The 1,235-nt window shown below is 37.2% G+C and overlaps 1 protein-coding gene across 1 annotated transcript in view; it reads right to left on the reverse strand.

Moving 5' to 3' along the window:
• Positions 1–1,235, reverse strand: part of ATG3 (autophagy related 3) — a gene marked incomplete at its 5' end in the record, with an annotated part of 20,142 nt that overhangs the window by 13,694 nt on the left and 5,213 nt on the right. The window contains one exon of the mRNA XM_009071341.1: positions 235–342. Within this exon, the coding sequence (XP_009069589.1) occupies positions 235–342 (108 nt within the window). The remainder of the gene's footprint in view (positions 1–234; positions 343–1,235) is intronic.

Below are 1,235 nucleotides of genomic sequence, written 5' to 3' on the forward strand. Positions count from 1 at the left end.
GAGAATACTGAAATGATTTACTTTACAAGTGGACTGTTTCAGGCATATACAGCCACACAGTTAAACACCTGAGCAGTCATGTACCAGTCAAGGGGTAGCTGACAACATAACTTATTTCTTCCAGATGGGATATCGGTACACAGTCATCTACATATAAGAAAGATTTTACTTTCTAAGAATAGAAACTGACAATCAGATTACCAAAGGCAAAGCCTGAAGCAAGACTTGGAATACCTGCATTGTGAAAAGTGTCTACCCATCCCCCATCACCATCATCTTCTTCTATAATTGCTTCCTGCTCATCCGAGTACTCCATCTGCTTACACCTTTTATAGCACGGCACTGCAAAATATCGCAAAACAAAACTCATGGAGTCATTCTTACACAAAACCAGACTTGAGCAATAAATTATCCTACAAGGCCTTCTGCAATGTGGCACTCTCTCACATATCCTTACTTAAGGAATCCTAAAGCTATATTTGAAATGTCAAAGTATGAACTTACAAAAATACACTGATGTGCTATACCAGATGTTTTATTTCATGCACAGTGCAACAATTCTCGTGGCCTTAGAAGTTCATTCTTCCATTACCCCTTTGAGCCCTTTCATCCAAACTCTTAAGGGTTAGAAAAGAGTTGATTTCTCATTTGCTAACAAGGGAGACAACCTATTAGTTATCTTCACATTGCTAAACAACTTTTGATGTAAGCACAACTTTGCCTGGATTTATATCAGTTTTCCAAACTCAGTTGTTTTTAGAATTCTGCTAAAAGTTTGCATCAGCTATTTACATGATATATTAGATATGTTTATTTACAAATTAACATTTAGAGGTTTAGAAGGTTAGACTTAACATGTTAATTAGAATTAATAACTTCAGTCATATGTGTTACAGAGCGATTCAAGGACAGATTTCGACAAAGTTTTCAGAAAATAGTTGAAGAAAGATTGAGGCAATTCAGTATCCGATTGAGGTAGAACAGACATTTTCCAATATAAAAAAGGACTATGTAAAAAATGCTTATTTTCTACTAATGTGGAGAAAACCAAATTTGCTGCATGAAGTGCAGATTTGTAAATTACCCTCTGACCTTTCAGAAAGGGGGAAGAGGGGTGTGAAAGTCACCGGAAAGAGAAATCCTTCAAAGACTTCCAAAATGAGGTCTGCAGGATGGCTCCCAACCTCACCTACAGCCCACAGCTTTTAACCAGGTGGCAAGTCAACATGTCACCA

The sequence above is a fragment of the Acanthisitta chloris genome, unplaced genomic scaffold, assembly GCF_000695815.1.
Source record: "Acanthisitta chloris isolate BGI_N310 unplaced genomic scaffold, ASM69581v1 scaffold13833, whole genome shotgun sequence".
Lineage (NCBI taxonomy): Eukaryota > Metazoa > Chordata > Aves > Passeriformes > Acanthisittidae > Acanthisitta > Acanthisitta chloris.